This window comes from Thunnus albacares, chromosome 1, assembly GCF_914725855.1.
Source record: "Thunnus albacares chromosome 1, fThuAlb1.1, whole genome shotgun sequence".
Classification (NCBI taxonomy): Eukaryota; Metazoa; Chordata; class Actinopteri; order Scombriformes; family Scombridae; genus Thunnus; species Thunnus albacares.
In genome coordinates this window covers 13,682,192-13,702,369 of record NC_058106.1, presented here as the reverse complement: position 1 = coordinate 13,702,369, position 20,178 = coordinate 13,682,192, and the positions used below count along the sequence as shown (strand labels likewise).

The window sequence follows — 20,178 nt, the reverse complement described above, 5'->3', positions numbered from 1 at the left end:
TGTATGTTTTCTTTTAATGTTTTTTATGTACCATCAACCTGGGACTGCAGATGAAAATGAGCCTTTATGGCTAAATCTGGCACATTTACATGATGGACCCAAGTGCTAATGTTAATTAATGTGCATTGTCCCTTCTTAAATAAAATAAACGGATAATGGATGGATATAAAATATATTCTACCACCATCATTACTTTCACTCAACCCCTTCTCTTCCTGATTCACAATTTTCTTTGTTATCCTGTAGACCCCCAGCAACAATATTAAACTCTCTGGTTCACCAGGTGCTAATATGAAAATGTTAATCCTATCCTATAGTGCTGAAGGCAGCGCAAATTGATGCCAGCTCTGTGTCGACAGCTGTGTGATCTGAATAGACTTCTTTAATGTGCTCCATCTTCTCAACATAAATGAAAATATATTTTCCTTCAAGCTGATGGTCATGTGCTAGATTTAATGCTACATCAGCCCACGGCTATCTCTTTATGCTTCAATGGAAGGATTTTAACCACTAAAGGGCTATATAAAGGCCATCTGCCTGTCTCATTAGTGCCAACTTTCCTGTGTTTCTGCCTTCAGAGGATAAAGGTCTGTCATGGGAGATGGTTGCATGATATTTTTGATTCTTATTGGTTAAGATGAAAGCATCGGCTCTTGTACCATGACCTTTCTTAAGCACACAAATCTTGTATCCGCAAAAGTCACAGGTACACGGCAGCTCAACATTTAGCATCACTTCTGCAGGTCGGAAAACAAATCAACAAACACACACACACACACACACACACACACACACACACACACACACACACACACACACACAACTGTACATACTGACAAGGATAATCAGAGGTAAAGTTCTCTGGCTCTGTGTTTTTATGTAGAGCTGTGCGCTTTGCCAACAGATTAGGAGGGGGAGGTAACTCTTTAGTAGATAAAGATAATATAGGGGGCATAATAATAATCACAGAAGCTTGGCCAGTAGAGGAGGGAGGCTACATAAGTATCTAAGCTGTCTCTATATAACACTATAACGCTAACAGAAGTTAGAAATTGCTTTACAGAAAGAGTCAATGTCTGAGCTTTCGATTGAAGATGATGACCAGTGATGAGAAACACACAACCACCTTGGAACAACAAACAGTTCTTGCTTTGAGGTCCTGACACTCCTTCAAGGTTGAGATAGCAACACTTTAACTATTTGGCCATGTAATGTCAAAAGTAAACAAAGAACAATGATCCAGGAAATTACGATTCTTGGACAGGAATGGGAGTATGAAGACAGTAGATCTATAGTTCTCAGGGGGATCTTAACTAGCTTTTCATATGTTCCAGTTGCAGTGGCAGCTTGCTCAAAAAGTTTGGGACATGGCAAGTAATAGGAGAGCTATTCACGTGAATGTAGGGGCCAATGGTGTCAATTACTCTTTTCAGAACTGATGGTGCAATATGTCAAATGTACTAGAAGATGGATTCATATGTGAAATAACATCTAAAAGAACATTATATCTTATTAACCCTGTTTGAAATATTAAATGGGGTTACACTGGCTTTGAATAACAGGAAAATCAGTTTTTACTGAATGCTGGTTAATGCCAGTGATTTTGGTTTTTATCCACAAAGTCATGGACTGAGTGATGTTTAAAAGCCTATTACTGTAGCTGTCTGGAAACCAATCCTGGGTTTTATTTTGTTTGTTTGCGGTCGGTTCACAGAAATAAGTAGGTCACACATCCTTAACTTTATGGTTGTACAAAGCCAGGAGCCATTTCAGAAATAACAGATGCATGTCAAGTTTGTTTCTCTTCTGTCTTGGCCTGTTTGAATTTGTGTTTGAAACTGCACTGTGCTGTCTTAGTGGCAAATGATTGATTACTAGAACAAACCATGTTTTTAGATGCACAATGGAGTTTCAAGGCTGAAAAGTAATGCGCGTTAAATTTGTTTACCAGGTCACTGGGGTGTACAAGAAATAATACTCTGTCTATTTCCCTGTCTTCAGAAGAATCTACATTAAAGACAAAACATTAATGACCAGATATATGGATGTCTTTAACATGGAATATATTCAACATGAAACCAAAATTTTAAATTGAATCAAGTGTTTGACCATGGTCAGCGAGAGACAGACATTTGACTTGAACTGAATCATGTCAAATGCTAAAATTAATCTCAGATCAGTTGCAGTTACTCTCATCATCAGCAGGGGGCGAACAGGGGCCACACACAGCAACCCCCCCCCCCCCCCCCCCCCCACACACACACACACACTATATACCTCTGTCCCATGTGACGGAGAGAGAGAGAAATGTGATTTCGCTAGAAGGCCAGACAATTAGTAGCTGTTGGAGGAACGCATGACACACATCTCAGCTGAGAAAGGAGAACAAGACTGACAGAGGGAGGCAGACTCATGGGACGAGAGCAGAGGGAGGGGGGCTTATTCAAATGCTTAATCGCCACCAAGTCTGGGGAGTCAGTAAAATGATTTGGACCATTATGTGACACTCCACCTGCAATATTTTCATTTCGCTGTGTCCATCTTCATTTGTCCCTGTCAACATGAAATTAAAGCTTCAATTAGTGAAACGTCACACAAGCACAAATTAAAGCAATTGGGTAAAAAATGCCTCTGATCTCCTCCCTTGCCAACCAATTTCCTTGCGGTATTAGTTGTATTTTTATTATAAATAATATTTTTTGGCACACAGCATGGATGTTGAATTCAACCATGTGCCATTCACGACGCTGATGATGTTTTAATACACCAGTGTGCGTCAGTGACTAATCTGCAACGCGAAGGAGCAATCATGTATGTCGAAATTTCCAGTGAGAGACGTAATTAGATGATTTGTGACTGTATGTGAAGCTCAGGTGTGTGTGTGTGTGTGTGTGTGTGTGTGTGTGGTGGTGGTGGGGGGGGGGGGGGGGGGGGGGGGGGGGGGTATTTGACCGAAAAAAGATGAAAGTGCGTTCCTCTGTCCCTCAGGCATGCCCATAAACCCGTGGCGCTCGCACAAAAGCACTAGTGCGCGTGCATGACACATGCACGAAACCTGACGAAAAATTAAAGCAATACCCCTGTAGCCTAACATTGTACTTCAATGTGTCTATGGTGCTGAAGGTTTATTGACCTATTACATCACTCTTGTTTCCATCGGAATGGAAGAGTCACACGCACACACAGACACACAGACCCCCCCCCCCCCCCCCACACACACACACACACACACACACTATGTCATCCTCAATTCACTTTCCATCCCTTTCCTTTTGCTTCTCTCACTCAAGGCATCCCGCGCAAGCCTGTGTGTGTGTTTTGGGAGCATCTTGTGTGTTTGTGTGTGTGAGCTGAATTCTCTCAGCGAGCAGAGAGAGAGAGAGAGAGAGAGAGAGAGAGAGAGAGAGAGAGAGAGAGAGAGAGAGACAGAGAGAGAAGAGTTTTGTATAGGGGAGGGACAGACATTCTCCAACCGGGGAGCAGAGCCTTAGTCTGGGCAGCCAGGAGCAGCAGCAGCGCTGTCTGCATCCCGCTTTGGACTAGACACCCCGCGCTGTGACACGGTCTACGAGCAGGGGTGTGTGACTGTGTGTTTGTGTGTGTGCGCGTGTGCGTGTGTGTCAACCGTTGAGCAAATAAAAGCCAGCAGCATGCGGCATTAAAAGGAAGCATTTTCGGTACCCCATAACGCGAACAGGGGAGCACAGCAGAGGAGCCAGAGACTGGGGTACAGAAGGTTGGCATGGAGGAGAGGTGTGTGTGTGTTTCTGCGCGGAGGCAGGGCTGTGGGATGTGGTGTCTGACGGACGCGGAGCGATGCTGTGAGCTCTGGTATTAGCAGGCAGCTGCGCACCGAGCCGCTCTGTCCCCTCCCTCCCCTCCCCAGCATCGCTGCTTTGCTCGCACCGACCATTCGCTGAAACCGGGGAATCGGCTCCACACGGCTCGCTGTGCTCACTACCACTGGCGTCCTGCACGGGGATTTGACACAACCAGGTATGTGCAGCGGCGTGGACCATTTGGGAGCAGGATGCGTGTTTGCATGGCGTGGGGATCTTGACTGTTTGACTTCATCCTTAATCTTCTTGTTGCTTCCCTCCCCTCCCTCTGTGGCCCTGTCAGTGGATTAATGAAACGTTATTTGAGAATGATGCGGAGATGGCATCATCTGTCGATGTAACTGGGGTGAAATAATACAAAAATGCAAAGGTATTAATGGTATTTAGTGGTTTTGTTGTTAATTTAAAAAAAAAAAATCAGATCTAATACAAACACAAATGTCCCATTGCTCCCATTCTCACCTTTCCCCATGTTGTTATGCATAACGGCACAACATGAACGCATGAGAGCAATGCTGTTGTTTCACACTGAGCAAATGCGATGAGACTGGTTCTCGTCATGCTGGCCAAAGAAACGGTAACAATTTGATTTATGAGGGGAGACAATCTGTTGTGATGTTGGCTGGTTTCCGAGGGCTGCAGGCAGATATTTCACTGTTGGGAAATACACAGGTTAGGAGAAGGGAGGCAGAATGTAGCTGAGGATGGGCGTGAGGGCAATATGATCTGAGGATGCACACACCCTCACACGCTCAAACACCCCCCCCCCCCTCCCCGTAGTGCTCCTCTCTTCTCTCAGAGCAGAAAACGCATGCTTAAAAACAATCATGCACGGAGGCATGCATGGCTGACATGTGTGTGCATGCAGGGCTGCACACACAGAGGCACAGGCACTCACCCACGTACACTAATCCACACTCGGCCATAATCCATAATCATGTGTTCTGGAGACATGACGCAACACATGAGCATCTCTCATCTATATGTATCCGTTTCTAAAGGTTTGCAGTCCTGCATCTCATACAGAATATGAGAATGAGCAGCACATCACAGCATGTAGTGTAATTGGTTGCAGCATAATAATCTTAAATTGGCATACTTGCGTTTTCATCAGGAGAAAAGAGCAGATTGTACTATTGTGAGAAATAGGTTAGCATGCCTCCAACTGACACTCATTTTCATTAAAGGAGAGTGGCAGAGATTGTAAGGCTGTGAGAAATGGAGTGTTTCAGAGTGCTCTGCTAATCAGATGCATTAGGAAAAAAGGGGGAAATAGGTCCCTGGACATTAATGCAGGGCCTGGGGTAGCAGTGCCTCAGAGCAGAGGGAGTGGGTGTGGCTGAGGTGCTCCCCTTTCTCTGGAGGTTTCTCTAGTCTGACTCACAAATGGGAGGGGCGCTATACCTCAGGACCACAGGAATTCCCAGAATTTCTTTTGTCACAGTAGCAGGCAACTCATTTTTCAGCGCTCCTATCTGATCATGCAAGATGATCAAGGATAACCTGTATTTTGTGACATGCTAGACATGCGGTTGATGAATAAGTTAAATACAGTCACACAGTGCCTTGCTCAAAGGCGCAGAACACTGGCATTGTATAGGCTGGAAGGAGCGGTGCCACAGGCTGGTGAAGGCATAGTCATGTATTTCACAGGCATATGGAACATATAACATACTTGAACATGTCATAATATATATCTAAAACCTAATTGTATTATGGACCAATAAACTCAATTATAGATACCGGACAGGGCCTTCTTTTATGGTTGATGGTGTGTGTATGAGCGAGCACATGCTACTTATTAAGTTACCTACCTGTGTATATTACTTATGAGCCATCTTATATAAAAAACTAATAGTCCATCTATCTCTGCGTACATGCTACAGAAGGAGTTCTATTAGCCCATATCTGCTTATATTATGCTACAAACTGCAGTAAGGATGCATAATAGAGAAGATACTGTAGATGTTGATAACTTAACGTAATCTCATTTTGTATGCACTAGTCATGATGGCTCTGAGTAAATGGTATCATTTCATTTGTGGAACATTAGCTGCTGAGCCTGCTCACAGAGCCATGTCTTTCTGGTCAAACTGATAAAATGAAGATGAGTGGGAAAAGGTGATCTATTATCTGTCATCCTTTTCTCCTAATTCTTGCATCATTACGCTCTAATGGGACGATACAGGCGATACCTCGTGGGCATTATCAAGTCATTTGCGTATCAACCCCAGCTCTGGAAGAGGCTGAATGCTTCATTTGTCAAACCTTAACATGCAGATGTCAGGATGTTGGCTATGTCAAGAGAAAGGCAGCTCCCTAATTGGTAATCAACACTCATTAAACAGTAATACTCTTTCAGTGTGATTTGTCCAGACAGTGCAGTACAGTGCTTTATATAAGTGACATTTCAGTCATTGCTACAGTAAACAGTGACATATCCCAGACGCTGTCAGCCATAATTGTGTCTCTTGCTCAATACAGTACATCAAGTACATTACAAAAATTTGCATCACAAATTCATAGTAATTGGTTGAAATTAACCAGCATTCATTGTTAGGTGTATTTTGTGAGGAGCACTGTATGATGATGATCCATGACTGTTGACTCATTCAACAAAACAACGACAACAAAAAACAAACAAACAAAAAAAAGCATTAATGTGTTGGTTAAATAGACTTCCTACAATGAGCTATCATAATTTTGCAAATTCATTTTTATGGGTTGATAGGGGTTATTATTTGAAATGTTATGCAAAACCAATTTCCTAAAAGCAAGATCAATTTTCTTTTAACGATGAACAGAACCCTGAACAGAAAACAAATTTGGACTTAAGCTTGGAAAATTCCCATTTTCAGCAAAGGAGGCATTTCTGTCTCCGCCAACCCTCCCACGCAGAATAGGAAGCCGTTTCCAAAATGATACAAATCTAATACTTATTAAACTTGACATTTGAGTCACATGGAGAATACAAATTTTTGGATCAGCAGTTCCAAGAATTAAACTTATAGACTCGATGGCTGGAGTTACTGAATTGAGTTATGTACACATTGTGTTTTCAACCCAATTATTCAAAGTGAGAATATTCATAAAAAGATCTGGTTTTACACAATTCAAGCCTAAACAATATACCATTTATATTTTTATCCCTTATCTTTGCATTTCCAACTATGAATAATGGAATTTTTTTGCAACCGATTGATTGAGTTTCTATAATCTGCTATTGCTGTCACCCAAATGTCTAACTCATTTATAATTTAGTAGTGTATTCCCTGCAAATCATTTCATTTTGTTCATTTTAATTCACTGCATTCCACTCATGATTTCTCTCTTTCACTTATTGTATGCCCACATTTCATTCTGCTCATTATATTGTATTATTTAAGGGTGCAGATAATAAATATATTCATTTATTACACTCATTTTTGGAATTTCTTTCTGCATGCTACAGTATAAGAAATCACTGAACGGGAAAAGAAAACACTAATTTCAGATTGACTGATTATAAATAAAAACTTGTTTTCCAATTATAATTAAATGGTGCATCTCACGAGTGTATGATATTAATTTTCCTGTCTTTGTTATTTTTAATAACTCATGAAACTCTGTATAGTCACAACACTTATCAATCGGCAAAGCACCGAGCCTGACATTCTGTTGCACAACACATTAAACCTTTGATAGCCATTGACATGCACATGATAGTGTTACCTGCTTTTCCTTAAATGAGATGCTTTTTCCTTGCCTTCCTCTGGGAAAAAGCCTCCAGCATGCCATTCAAATCCAAGGCTCTGACTGATCTATTTTAACTGCCATTAGTGATGAGAAGCTGAGTCACCTCTGGGTCATCTTGTTTCTTCATTCATTCTCAAAGCCCTGACACATCCACAGCCCATTCACTAGGATTCTTTTCACTTCTCTTGAGGACTTGTGAACATGTACAGACTACACTTGATTGGCATTTTGTTACAGCTGTTAGGGTGAGACAACTTACACTGTTATCATTCTTATTAGTATGTTGTGTTTCATAATAGCACTTAATTCCCAGCATAGTGCCTCTCAACTTCAACCAGAGGAGAATCTTATCAGCCGGAGTAATTGAAAACACCTTTGTGGTTTGTTTTACAATAGGCTTCCTGCAGCCAGCACTGATTTTCAACAGTGTTCAGTGTTTCCCCTAGAATTTTTTTCAGGCCTGGTGGTACGGACCGAAAAAACCCTAACGGGACGAGGCACACGGGATGGCATATTCGCGCGGTCAGCTTCAGTCAGGTGGCGCAGCAGGCGGTCTGCAATTTATATTTGCATTCAAATTTTTGTTTGCTTGGTATATTCAAGACTTAAAGTGGTCACAAGGAGAGGATGACTTAATAAGCTGTATTTATTGCATAAAATAAGCTGCCCCTCTCACTTCTTCCCCATCTTTATTTTTACTTGACTTCAGAGTTTTGGAGAAAAATGTTGATATATTTGTTTGTCCGTTACCCGCGTTATAGCTTTTTCTCTTTTTAGGCACTCTGCAGTAATTTAAAGGGACTCTGATAGCAGTTGCACTCGCATCACATCAAGAGTTTCCCAGGCAACGACAGAGAGGTTGACTCACGTTTCGGAACAGTGTTGTACAGAGGCTCCCAAACACTATTGATTATTGATATCTGAATGAATGGATATTTGGCGTTATTTTTGGCATTCAAAAAAAGATTTTTTTGGACTGATGGGGATTCTTGTTGGCCCGATGGCCTACCAGGCCTGTACAATTATAGGGGAAACACTGGTGTTTTTAGTCATATCCATATAGCTTGAGACCTTTTGCGCTTGGGTTGCCAATGGGCACCACCCCAATCAGCATGGTTCAAGATCTGTGCTTGCAACCCCTCTCTTTCTCCTTCTCTTCTCATCCAATATTATCTGCAAATTAGAGTGGTAGCAGCAGTAGAGTATAAGCAGAAAAGCTGATATTAGTATTTGACTTATATCCACCACTGTCCAAACCAAGTTTTTTCTCCAAGCTCAGGAGCTTCTTTAAGAATGTTACCCTGTTTTTCAGAGAAATGTGGTTCTAATTTTGCTTTATTGACCAAAGGTCCTGTTTCGTTTAAATACCCATACCGAAATATGTGAAATAAGTGAGTATTTTGGTAGGCTGTTTTTGATTATTCTGACTGACAAGACATCTTCTCAGGTTGAAATTGGGTGGAGATATAATGGTAATAATGTGATATAACCAAAATCTATTTATTAATAAATATGATAATGGTGTAAATAATCCCGCCCTCAGGTGCAGCAAAACTAACAGGAAGGAGATGTCAATCAAGCATGTACAAGTTGTACAAGCCCATGCAGTACTGAGAAGAGGTCTAATCAGGCAGCATAACTGAAAATGCTGGTATGGGTGTAGGCCTACTATAGGTGTGCAGGAGCTTTACATTATAAACTATAATCCTTGAGGAGTGGTTTTAGTTGGATAGCTTAGCACTGACAAGAAAAATTCATAATAACACAGAAACCAAGTGGAGTAATCCTTTCCTTCTCTAACAAATAAAGGTGCCCCTGAGCAAGGCATTTAACCCTACTGTGGCACTTCTCAGTTTTTTCATGCAAATATAGGTTTGAAAATCAGAAGCCAACCTGAGACTGTTGCTGAAAGTAGTTGAGGCAATGTCACAACATATTTAAACAATATCTGATGTATATGTCTGTCTGTTATTTATGGGGGGGGGGGGGGCAGTTTTGGGTCATGACCCATCAGTTGAAAAAGGCTGCTATTGGCTTTACGCCAGTCTCCAAGAAAGCTGAGTCATGAACCTCCTCATACCATAAAATATACTATAAAATATAAAGTCATCGCTCTACATCGCATCCTGTTTTCATTACATTTTCTAATGACTCATTTTGACTCTGCTTTTTCCATAGTGACCTGTGATGATATCAGGGCAGTTTTGGGACAGAATTCTGAAGGAATTTTAATTTACTTTTGACAGAATGACAACTTTGGTTAAAGTACTTTATTACTGTAGCTGCAGTTGGTAAGCTACAGCTCACCCAATGAAATGGATACAAAAGAGCAAGATCTTTACATATAATGAATATGTGTTCCTGCCCCAGGCCTGCCTGAAACCTTATCCCATGAAGTTAACAAAAACTCAAGCTCCTGGATTCATTCCATCATACAGTGCTGGCAGGAAAACCTCTATGCTGACAACCTAGCCTCAAGCCGTATTTATTAATGCCTGGTCCTTCTTCAGAGCAGGGCAATAAAAGCTAACTGTGATGCTGTGTTTCACAGCTCATTTGAAGTGAGCATGTCTCTGTGGTCATGAGACTGTAGACACATCAAGCGCTAAGCCCCAGAACTAATGTGGAGCAGCTGTCAGATCCTCTGGACAACAAACATCCCTCTTTCGACTCAGTTGGCCAGTTTCACTCTATAGAAAACACACACCTCTCACAGTCACTCCAAGCTGTTCAAGGTTTAACACTATGCAGCATGGCTCAATAAGTCTCTGGCCTATTTTCCACGAGCCTATGATGGCCATTTTATCCTCTCTGTAAAATATATAGTCTGCTGCACATATGCATTGTGACACCTGAATGGTTCAGGTGCTGGACCATTCCAATTACAACTAATTGGGACATAAAATACATGACAACATAGGCCATTAACTTCATCATTTTAACTAGTGAAGATGCCAGCATCATCCTCATCATTATAATCAATATATTGAACATAGCTGACACATTTTGTCTTCGATGTTTTGAAAATGAGGGGGAGAACTACTTAGTTCAGCCCCTGTATTAATACCAAATATTCAGCATTTTTCATCAAACTAGATATTTAGTTATTTGATTATATCATTAACACACTGTTGAACTATGATCATGCTTTAGTTTGATACTCCCTGTGTACTTTAGACCTCCTGTCTGAAAGCATTGAACAATTAGAATAACTATATCTTGCTGTAGAAGATTGATACATCAATTTAGCGTGTGGGTCTATTGACCTTGACTGACACATACACATACATGAATGCACATACAGTCATATGCACATGCAAGTGATCCCCATACAGCTTGAGACGTTCCACCCCCAAATCAATAACAAAATGGTCAATGGTCTTTACTTTGAATGTTAAAATTAATTGGGTTGGGTGAATGAATTGGGTTTCTAGATTTCTCAGTGAAAGATTTTATACATTATTTGTGTTAGGGATTTTATAATAAGCACTGTCTTGTTGACTGTGAATTGATAACTTTCTATTCTTTCTTCCTTCCTGCTTGTTGTGCTTACAATTTAAGTGTGATCAAGGAATCTGTATTCAAATTGTAAGTAAATATTCTTTTTTTTGTCTTTCAGAGAGATGTTCCTTTTCTGGAGAAAGGCCATTGGATTTAAAATCATTAGTGAGCCTTGACGTGGACTGCAGTTTTAGTGATTGTGAGCTGGGCTCCCACTGTCAAGCACAGGTTGATAGTGCTTGGCTCACCACCGCTGTATTCCCAGCCAACTTCTCCTCCACTAGATGACAATAAACAGTCTACAGGATTGCCATCCATGGTTTCTGATCTAATCAAGACTATATCATCCTACTTTGAAAAGATTTGCAAAGGAATGTTTACAAAGAAATTGGCAAACCCAATAAAGAAGAAAGAGAGAAGCGAAAATAAAGAGCCCAAATTGACCACTGATTTGCAAGCACACAATCTAACTCTTTCTACCACACTGAAGACTACAGTTAAAAAGATTTCCAAATGCTCTTCGGCACGTAACATATCACTTGAAGAAGACGACGGAAAGAACGACTGCTCGTCTCTTTCACCCACTTTTAGTTATCGTGTGGCTATAGCAAATGGACTCCCAAAAAACTCTCTTTTTTTGAATAATAATGAAAGTATCTTTCCTGAGGTTCTTTCGATTGATAGTAGCTACTCTGACTCTTTGAGTGAGACAAAACCTGTCCGGAGACTGGATGAGCATAAATCCCACACTATGCCAGTAAGACGAAACAGGAAGAGCCTCATCAGTTTGGCTCCCTCTGATGGCAGTTCTGAGGGAGAACGAGTGGAACGCTCCAGTCTGCACACACTTCGGCTGGGTGCTCTACGCAAGTTAAGAAAATGGAAGAAGAGTCAGGAATGTGTCTCCTCAGACTCCGAGGTGAGCAATTGGAGGAAAACACTGGGCATCCGGAGCAAGTCCTTGGATCGTGCTGGACGGCAGCAAAAGAGCTCAACCCTGGAGCCTGGCTCCTCCTCCACAGGCTGCATCAGTCAAACACAGGATGTTATGGAGATGATCTTCAAGGAGCTTCAGGGGATCAGCCAGATAGAGACAGAACTGTCTGAGCTGCGTGGCCATGTAAATGCCCTAAAGAGCTCCATTGATGAGATCTCTAGCAGTGTGGAAGTAGTTCAGAGTGAGATTGAGCAGCTTCGCTCAGGATTTGTCCAGTCTAGAAGGGAAACACGTGATATCCATGACTATATAAAACAAATTAGCCATCAGGCCAATAATTCAACCTTGCGGTTCATCAATGTTCCTGAAGAAAGGTCAGAGAAAACAGAGAGTCTAATATATAAAATACTAAAAGACAAAATGGGTTTCATTGATGCCCAGAAAACTATTAAAATTGAGCTTGCTCATAGGTTAGGGCAACAAAGAGAATGTTCTAATGCAAAACCTCGCCCTATTATTGTTATTTTTGCAACAACACAAGATAGGGATTTAGTCTTGAAAAAATGTTATAAACTTAAAGGAACTGGTATTACAGTTTCTACTGATAGCTTAACTCATGATGGAAAGGAGAGAAAAGACAAAACAATGTCTTCTTCACAAACCTATGAAAGCATGGATATAAAGGTCTCAGGAAAGGATAAAGTAGTGGAGAGCGATGATTGGGACTCAATGGACAGTGATAAAGAACTAGATGAATTAAGCAGAAATAAATATGCAATGGTAATTTCAAAGCCTGTCCACAAGAGCAAATCAGAGAAGAGGCGATCCCATGACCATAGCCGGTCAGGAGAGGAGGCAGGCTACTCAGGCACAGTTCACTATGCTGATGACTCTTACTATGACCCAGATAAGCATGGAAAGGCTTACTACTCTGATTTGACCCCTGGTTGGCTTTCCCAGAGTGACTATTCCACCCCTAAACTCAGCCGCTCTGAGTCTGACTGCTCAAAACTTTGCCAGTCATACTCGGAAGACTTCTCAGAGAGTCAATACTTTACACGGGCTAATGGCTGCTCGCTGCTGTCCTCCTCAGATCAGGAATTGTGGCAGAGAAAACAAGAGGACATGGCCTCCTCCTGGTATGCTAGCCCTAGTCATCCACTCGGCCATGAGAATCAACCCTATGAACACAATGAGGTTGAGACTACAGAAACTATTGACAGTGGGGTAAGCAATGGACTTGTCTGCATGTCTGGGGACAGAAGCCACTACAGTGGCTCCCAGCTCTCTCTGCAAGGTGACCTATCACCCTGGAAAGACTGGCATCATCTGGAGCAAGGTGCTGACTCTGGGTTGGAAGTCTCCATAGAGGTTAGCAGTCCTTTTGACCCATCAACCATCCCTGGTTTTCCAGAGAACATCACTAAATGCCAAGAGGTTGATTTACAATTTGAAGGGGATGAAGAGTTCATGATGCTTGATAGAGAATCTTCCCTACCACCTATAACCACACATATCATTCCTCCCATCACAGAACGGGAGCCTGTCATCAAGACATCTGTTCGGCAGTCTAAAGAAGGGTCTAAGGTGATCACAAAAGAAAGCATGAAAGTATCCTCTAAAGATGCCACTAAAGCTACCACTAAAGTGACACACAAACAAACTAAATTGGTTCCAAAAGAGGAACCTGCCAAAATATTGGCAAAGGAAAGTCCTAAGGTGTCTGCTAAAGTTTCACCTAAAGTAACTTCTAAAGCAGCTCCTAAAGAGTCACCTAAAGAGCTTCAGAAATCAGCAGCTAAAGAATCCTCTCAAGCCATCCCTAAAGATAGTCCAAAACTAACACCTAAAGATGCCACAAAGCCCATCATTAAAGAAGTATCTAAAGTGACATCTAAGGTAATTCCTTGTGAGGCTATTAAAGTCACTCCTAAAGCAACCCCAAAAGATAACCAGATAATGACTCCTAAAGAAAGTCCTAAAGAATCACCAAAAGAAAGCCCTAAATTAACCCCACTTGAGAGCCCTGTCTCAACCCCTAAAGAGTCCCCTAAAGAATCCCCTAAAGAGTCCCCTAAGGTCAATGCTAAAGAACCCACACAAGTTGCATCTAAAGAAGGTCTGAAAGTTGCTAAAGAGGTTACCAAAGAAGCTGTAAAACTACCACCAAAAGAGGTCCCAAAAGAGATGCCTAAAGTAGCACCTAAAGAGACTAGTAAAGTAACCTCTAAAGAAGGTTCTTCTAAGATTCCACCTAAAGAAGCCCCGAAGGTAGCCCCTAAAGAGAGTCCTAAGGTGTCCCCCAAAGAGACACCTAAAGCAACCCCAACAGAAGCATCTAAAGTGGCCTCTAAAGATGCCCCTAAGGAAGGCTCCAAAACACTTCCTAAAGAAAAATTCCCCGAGCTGGATGTCAATCATAGCTTTCATCAGACCCAGAGTAAGTCTTCATCTATGTACCGTAGTCAGAGTGAGATTCGAACAGAGAAGGTGGAGGAGGTGCCAAAGTCTTGGAGCAGCAGGCTCAGCATAGATCTCAGTGAGAAGTCCTTTGGTTTTGGCTTTGGATCTACACTGCAAAGGGCTAAGTCAGCTCTGGAGGTTGTTTGGAAGTCTGGTTCTCAGAATACCCCTGCTCCCCCTGAGGAGCCCTCCAACTCCTCTTCCTCATTTATGGGGCGTTTCCGCACCCTGTCCACCTCAACTGCAAATAACTCCAGCACTACCATAGACTCTGATGTCTACACAGAACCTGTCTTCTACAAGGCAGAGGAGGAGAAAACAGGTGCAGAGGCGGAAGCTGGGGAACAATCTGTAGACAATGAGACTCACTATGTTGAAGTTATGGAGCAGGTACTGGCTAATTTAGAGAACAAGACTAATGCTAACGATACAGTGGAGACAGAGGAGCCTGTGCAGGAGTGTGAGGCTTCTCAGGACTATGATGTTTCCGATGACATTGATGCCTCTCAAGACAATGATGTCTCTCAGGATTTTGAGGCCTCTCAAGATTTTGATGCCACGGAAGACTATGAGACAAGTAAAGAGGCATGTGTTCTGGAGTATGATTGCAGTTTGGATGAACAGTATGATGAAGAGTACAGTGAGGATTATGAAACCCATCTGACTGAGGACACTGCTGAATATGATGCAATGGTGGAGTATGTGGATGTAGAAGAACCAGACGAGACTGAGGACAATGATGTGACAGAGGAGATGGAGGAGGGTGATGAGGAGTTGGAAGAGGTTGAGGAGATAATAGAGGAGGCTGCTGAGGTGTCTGAAAAAGTGGGCCAACAGCAGGAGGATGAAAACAAAAATGTTCCTGAGGAGAAGCCCATAGAAGCCCCAACCAAGAAGCGTGTGCGACCCACATTCAAGGAAGCAGCTTTGAGGGCCTACAGGAAACAGATGGCTGAGCTGGAGCAGCAGATCCTGGCAGGGGGTATGACTTTTTACTCCTTAATGTTTTTCATGGTGTCATTTTACTTTGGCGATACATGGGAGGTCATAACAATGTGTTTTTCTATCATATATATAAATAACAGTAACTATTAATATTAATATAAGTAAGCTAACATCTCAGCTGCAACTGTTTGAGATACTGACAAAGAGAGATGAGATAAACAACAAGTAAACATTGACATCAGGAAAAGGATAAGGTAATGCAAATTTACAGTGTCACTGAGATGGTACAGTCATCAACATGTAAGTCTCAAATGTTGGAGCATCCTTGACCATAGCAACAAGGAAATTTGTCAAATGGTTCCAGCTACACTACCACACATGGTAAGTAACACTGGCAAAAGTATAAAAAGATGACAATAATACATAAATAAAAGTTACAGCAAAAATGTTTAATGTGATCAAATGCCTATGCCTAACAAGTCTGAAGTTTCTGCATGTTTATTTTCATACCATATTAAATTAATATTAACCAATTGAAAAAATAATAAATCAATAAAGTATTAGTATGATTTGTAAAATGGTAAGCAATGTAAAATTTATGCACAATATTTAGTTGCTCTAAAACATACAAAACCAGTGGTATGGTCTGTTAATCCTAAACATCCAGCAGCAGGTCCTCTGTGTTGTTAGTGGCAGTTTGAACATTCATTTATGTGTTTGAGACAAGCCTAAGGCTTGAAAAATCAGATGGATTTATGGGAACCCCAGACTGGATTTATGGGAACCCCAGACTTTGATCAGCTTATGGATGTCTCTTGGAATTGGTGATTGATTTTGAGTTGAAAGACCGAAGATGGGATTCTCTCTGAAGGTGGAGGGCAGTGTTAGTATGGGCACTGACTTTGTGTTTGTATTCCCATAGAGCAGTACTAAATTCTCTTTTAGTGGACTGTGGCTCAACTGATAAGATTGTCAAACTTGTTTTCTGGAGGTTTATCATTTATCATCAAAATTTAATAGACCTTCAAAGCTACAGTAGGGCTGGCCTCCAGACCTACCATCAATTCTTCATAACTAGTGCAATGCCTGTTCAAAACGTGCCTGTTTGGAACGGGCTGATTGCTTGGCCTCCGGTACTGCTGCTTTAACACAGAAAAATTAATACTGTTGATGTGAGGTGTGAATGAGTATACACACCAACAACAGGAAAGAAACTAACATTCTACACAGATGTTAAGTACTGTACTTGTGAATCTTTTCTCAATTTAAGTATAATGAGGGCTGCATTTACAGCTTTTGAAAAAATGTGCATCCTCAAAGTGGATCGATCATATTGGGCTCTTAGATTGTTTATTTTCTCTGGCTTCAGTTCAGATCATTTGAGTGGGTTTATTTGCTCAAAAGCTTTGTGCTTATATCAGACATATTGGTTTTGAACTGCCTGTGGGAAGTAGTCTAAGAGTCTGCCCATTCTTGATTAAAAGCTGTGTTTTCGCTGTCTACTTGTCTCTTTTTAGAGCATGCCATGTGTAAAAACTTCTCTTGAGCTGAGCTGATACTTAAAGGTGACGTGAAAACACTGCAGACCACTGATTGGTCAGCCATTTATTTCATTCACAGGCTTTCTGTTGCAGAGAAAGTTTTCCACCACTCCCTCTCCTCGCTCCACCTCTCTCTCTCTCTCACGTGCACACACTCTCAGCTGCTGTGCTTGAAACACAACATTCACACATGAGGAAAAAACAACACAGATTTGTCCTGTTCTTTGTATTTACTGCTTTTGTTGGATGTAATGAATGAATGAAAAGAAGAAATGCAGAGGAGGAAAATGAAACAGAAACTAAGAGCATCTGTCTCCACAGTTCATCTTTTGAGTGTTTGATGGTTGTTTATTTGTGCTTTAAAACGTGAAACAGTCAGGAAATAACATTGTATTTCTGTCATTCACGGGTTTTCTCCCTCTCAGAGAAAGCTTTCCACCACTGTCTCTCCTTACCAGCACTCTCTCTGTCGCCTGCGCTGTCAGCTTACTCACCCTCTCTCTCTCTCTCTCTTTTTCTCGTCTTTTTTAAAATGACTCGGGAAGCCGACAATGAAGCTTAACTTTTAATGTTATCAAACAAAGAGAGATGTCCTCCCCTTGTCTTTCTAATGGCAGGGTTGTACGGCTCTGATCTCTGCCTGTGTTCATGACATGCAGTCACAGAGCCCAGAAGTCCCACCTTGCTGCTGCAGAGCTGATTGCTACAGTTTATTAATATTGAAGATGTCGCATGTCCAAATTGCACCAAATTGCACTTCCTTGGGTCCTCAGCAATACACTTGCCGAGTGTGAAGAGGATTGGATTATTAGTTGTTGAGATACGCGAAGGACATACATACATACAGGCAGACAGACATACAGTCCTTCCTTTATATATAGATGAATAAAAACATGACTTCAGTCTTTTATTGAGTGCTGTTATGGTGAAAGGCAGTTAAGTCAAGTGTGAACATGAAGTCCGTACATATTGACTTACCACCCAGTATGTTCTGTATGTTGCTGATGTTTTCACTGTGTTGATGTTTGAAGTTTGATATATTTTATTCTCTATGTGCAACAGAATATTGTGCCAAGGTTCTCATTTGTCTCTTTGTATCATTGTTTTTGTTCATTGCGGTAGTTGCCTTGAATAAAAAGGCTGTGTAGCCGATAGGTCAAGTCTTACTTAAAAAGAATGTGATTTAAAATCAACTTGGGTGTATAAATTGTTAGGATTGATTAATTGAAGGAAAAGTGGTTCTTCAGCTGGAATGAAAAGAGAGACCAGGGAATTTCCACTCTCATTTAAAGTGAAAAGGTTTTTGACCTACATATGTAGCTGCAACTGTACTCATGGTGAGGTATGTACTTTACGTCAGGGAATACAGGCTACACGGAAGACTGTGAGGCTGTGTGACAGATGTAAGCACAAACCTTTTCATTGGCCACATTCACCAAGCATCCAGCAGGGCTGTTATTTACTGAAGCTCTGACTCTGAAACAGTATTCTTTCTCTGTCATGTGGCTGTAAGCGATCATGCCCATGCCTCCCAACCTTTTAAGACCAACAAACTGCAGCTCATATAAAGTATAAGAGTACACTATACATTATCATCTAAATTATTACGACAATATACCATACATGATCAATTCTATTCAGTTCTATTTAGATATGGCATCACAGTGTTAACAGATTGAATGGTGCCGGAGTATCCCTCCAGGACTTCTCTGTGTTAGCTCATCCATGTCAACACAGTGAGAATAGAAGGGATGCATCAATAATTCTTGTAGACTGTAAGGCCAAACTGATTTTTGAGACTTATACCGCTTTTGATATAGGAGGTCTTAAAATCTGGCACAGTGATACCGTCCTCCTAAAAACCCATTAACTCTTTAAAACCAATTGATAGCATCAGTCATTTCAGCAAATCTTTAAAAGCAACATTTCTTTACACTTAAGAGACAAAGCTCTTTAGCAGCCATGTTAATTATGACTGCTGACCTTTAGGAGGAAAGAAGGAAGTAGTGTAGCGTTATTATAGAGCCACCTAGTCTACAGAGGGAAGAGGTCAGGGTTGACAGGGGAAACAATAGCACCTCTGACTTTAACACAAGAGACTGTTGTTTGTGTCCTGTTTCCTACCAACAGTCAACATAGGTTTCTTTAAACCATGACCATGATCTTTCCCTAAACCTATCTAAGTTGTTTTTGTGCCTAAACTGCATTGTCACTGATTTTTTTTCAACAGTTATTTACAACAGTTTTGCAGGGCACTGAAACAATATTGTCCTATTAATATCAGCATTACAACAGAAATTGCTAATATGTGTCATTCTAGAGGGCATGGACAAGTAATATACTTTGTCGTTTAATTTGGAGAACTTGTTGGGTACAATATATAGTCCTACAGTCCTGCATTTTTAACAAAACAAAATAAGATGAACAAGAATGGTTACATTTTATTGTTAAAAATGAACTTGTCAGAGCTTTCTGATGGACAAATTATGTAATGGTGACATTGTTTATAAATCGTCTCAAACATAAAACAAATCTTTAGAATTTCTACACTGTAATTTCTTGCCATTTATTGCCTGTGACTATGCATTCTTATTTTTATACATTGCTTTTGCTGGACTACCAGGAAAGATGTTGTTCAGTCAAGCATGTGCAAGGTTAGGCGTGCAGTAGACTCCAGGCATATGACTCCAAATGTAAATGTGCAAGCAGTTGTACTCACTGTCTAATGGCTCTTATCTTTTTTTTTTAGAAGTGAGTTATTGGCCTTTTAATAGTTTGCTACAGTGTTTCTATATTTTTTAATAGTGTGTACTAGTTCTGTGAACAGTGATGTATGAGCTCAGACACTGGAGATAATCATTGTTAGTTTAGACTTTAACCAACAGTGCAAAAACATCTTGAGACAGAATGAAACAGGTCAAAATGACGAGAAGAAATGTGAGGCAGGAGTAACCATAAAAAAAGGAAAGCCAATGTGTGTAATTGTAAATATTAGAGCGAGCCATTTCTGGCAATTTTATGCCCATTATTTATACAGTGAAATCCTGCAAATCACACACATTATCACAAGAAAATATATAAAAACTATATACTTGATTAAGATGCTTTTTGATTTGTGGATAAATGCTTTATGCAACAAATAAAATATTGTAATGCATTTGTTTAGAAAAAGACATATCAAAAAAGTCAACAATGACATGATTGACTGCTGTCTTCG

General features: G+C 40.9%; 1 protein-coding gene across 5 annotated transcripts in view; it reads left to right on the top strand.

Moving 5' to 3' along the window:
• Window positions 1-3,464: 3,464 nt before the first annotated feature.
• Window positions 3,465-20,178, top strand: part of LOC122971272 (protein unc-13 homolog C) — a 114,722-nt gene continuing 98,008 nt past the window's right edge. For all 5 annotated transcript variants that reach the window (XM_044338037.1, XM_044338197.1, XM_044337960.1 and 2 more), the window contains exons 1-2: window positions 3,465-3,996; window positions 11,194-15,457. In XM_044338037.1, the coding sequence (XP_044193972.1) occupies window positions 11,392-15,457 (4,066 nt within the window). In that variant the 5' untranslated portion in view covers window positions 3,465-3,996; window positions 11,194-11,391. The remainder of the gene's footprint in view (window positions 3,997-11,193; window positions 15,458-20,178) is intronic.